Below are 2054 nucleotides of genomic sequence, written 5' to 3'. Positions count from 1 at the left end.
CCTGCTGTTTTCAGGCATTAATATTTTAAGATAATTGTGTATAAGCTGTAATGTATGATACAGATAAATACTGTGTTGACTTTACTTTCACTATTAAAGCTGCATAGCAGCAATGCTGGCTGAGTGAAAGTCTTGGTTCTTTGTACACACTTGAATAGATTTTTTTTTTTTTAGTTTTCAGAGTTAACAGGGACTTGGGAAACACTTCAGTGTGTACTAGAAACAGTTGTCTTACAATGTGGGATTTGTTTAAACTTGTACAAAAGGTATTCTGAAGTGTCTCATAAAAGTTTTTTTATTTAGTTTCTCAATTATAACTCTTGTTACGAGTAAATGCTCCTTCCTCCATGATAGACCATATCTGTTGTATAGAAAGAAAAGGCAAGTTAAGGCACTAAACCAGCTTACCATACTTGATGTCTTTCAGGCTCTAGACGATACAGAACGAGGCGAAGGTGGATTTGGTTCTACTGGAAAGAACTGAAAATTACTTGAATAAACTTTTTTGTTACACTGTTTCTAAACTTTTATTAGGATTAGAAGTGAAATTTTTGGAGTACATAAAAACATTTCAAGTTTTATTCTGACTGCTCTGTATCTCTCCTGTCTGTTTTTACAGGCAGTGAATTTGTCTGCATGAGGAAATGTGCATGAATGATGACTGAACAGTTGATGTATTATTTTTGCTTTGTAGATGTTTGGCCCTCAGCAATAAGAACTCGTTGTCTATGTGGGGAATATACTCTAATAAATTAAAAAGCAGCTTAATGATTTATTTGATTTTACTCACCTAAACTACAATGGCCAGTTGTTGCCTTGCCAGTCTGTATTAATCTTCTGCAAGATTCCATGTGGCTCAGGATTTCATGCTGAAAGCTTATTTCATACAGCATCAGTAATAATATAGGTATCAATATGACTTCCCACTCTGACCCCTAGATCAGAATGAGGCAAAGGTATTTAATATTCCATTTTCTACAACCTGTTCTAGGAGTGTTTCTGTTCAAAGCCAAAGTTCTGAATTTAATGCTCAGCTGATCCTCAAGCAGCTAATTTTTCAGCTCTTATATTAAAAGAGCAATGCAGTGTTTGAGCTAAGTAAAACAACACATTTGGAAATAACTTCTACGTAGCAAATAAATGCTATGAAATATGCTGTTGAAATATTCATTGGCAAAAATTTTAATATATTCCAGTATGGAATAAAGATTCTCAATTATCAAAGCAGTGCACAAATTGGTTTTTTCAGCTCTATTTTGGCCAGTTAACAGAGAACTCTTTTGGAATCTCTCCTGAACCTGATTTTTATTGTGTGGGAGTCTCTTAATTACTCAAACTTACAGGTGAAAGAACATGCACAAAAGGGAAGAATCAAAAAAAGGAAAGAATAATTACTCTTCTGCCATTTTACATAGAATAATTAGAAAAGGCTCTGAGGCTTTCAAACACCTTTTTTTCCCCTGCAACTGCCTGTATTCTATTTAGATTTTATTAGCTGAAAGGTCACAGATATGAAATATTGTGCTCCAACTAGTGTTTTGTCAGTGGAAAGATGAGCCCTTTTGTAGACTTCCGATGTTTACACCATTCTCCTTGGTAGCCTCAGATGAGGATAATCCTGCCCTTTCATGCTCTTGTCTAGGACTAACCAGTGCCAGTGAAGTAGGCCCAGAATATTACACATTTTATACATCTTACCCCACTCCCCCTCCAAGGAGCTGAAAAATAAAATGTACAACAGCATTCATTTTTTTCAGCTGTGGGATGGTCATTACATTGACTTGTGCTGAAACAGTAAGTGCATTCACCTTTGTCTAGGGTAGGAGCCTTTCCCTCTATGTGCATTATACAGTGCCAGTGAAGTAGGCCCAGAATATTACACATTTTATACATCTTACCCCACTCCCCCTCCAAGGAGCTGAAAAATAAAATGTACAACAGCATTCATTTTTTTCAGCTGTGGGATGGTCATTACATTGACTTGTGCTGAAACAGTAAGTGCATTCACCTTTGTCTAGGGTAGGAGCCTTTCCCTCTATGTGCATTATAATTAG

At 36.0% G+C, this 2054-nt stretch overlaps 1 protein-coding gene across 1 annotated transcript in view; it reads left to right on the top strand.

Moving 5' to 3' along the window:
- DUT (deoxyuridine triphosphatase) overlaps positions 1-484 on the top strand; it is a gene marked incomplete at its 5' end in the record, with an annotated part of 4743 nt that extends 4259 nt beyond the window's left edge. The window contains one exon of the mRNA XM_009070107.1: positions 412-484. Coding sequence (XP_009068355.1) covers positions 412-484 — 73 coding nt within the window. The remainder of the gene's footprint in view (positions 1-411) is intronic.
- Positions 485-2054: the final 1570 nt, after the last annotated feature.

This window comes from Acanthisitta chloris, unplaced genomic scaffold (assembly GCF_000695815.1).
Source record: "Acanthisitta chloris isolate BGI_N310 unplaced genomic scaffold, ASM69581v1 scaffold11922, whole genome shotgun sequence".
NCBI lineage: Eukaryota > Metazoa > Chordata > Aves > Passeriformes > Acanthisittidae > Acanthisitta > Acanthisitta chloris.
Note: the sequence above shows the minus strand (reverse complement) of the source record. Positions and strands in the feature narration are given on the sequence as shown.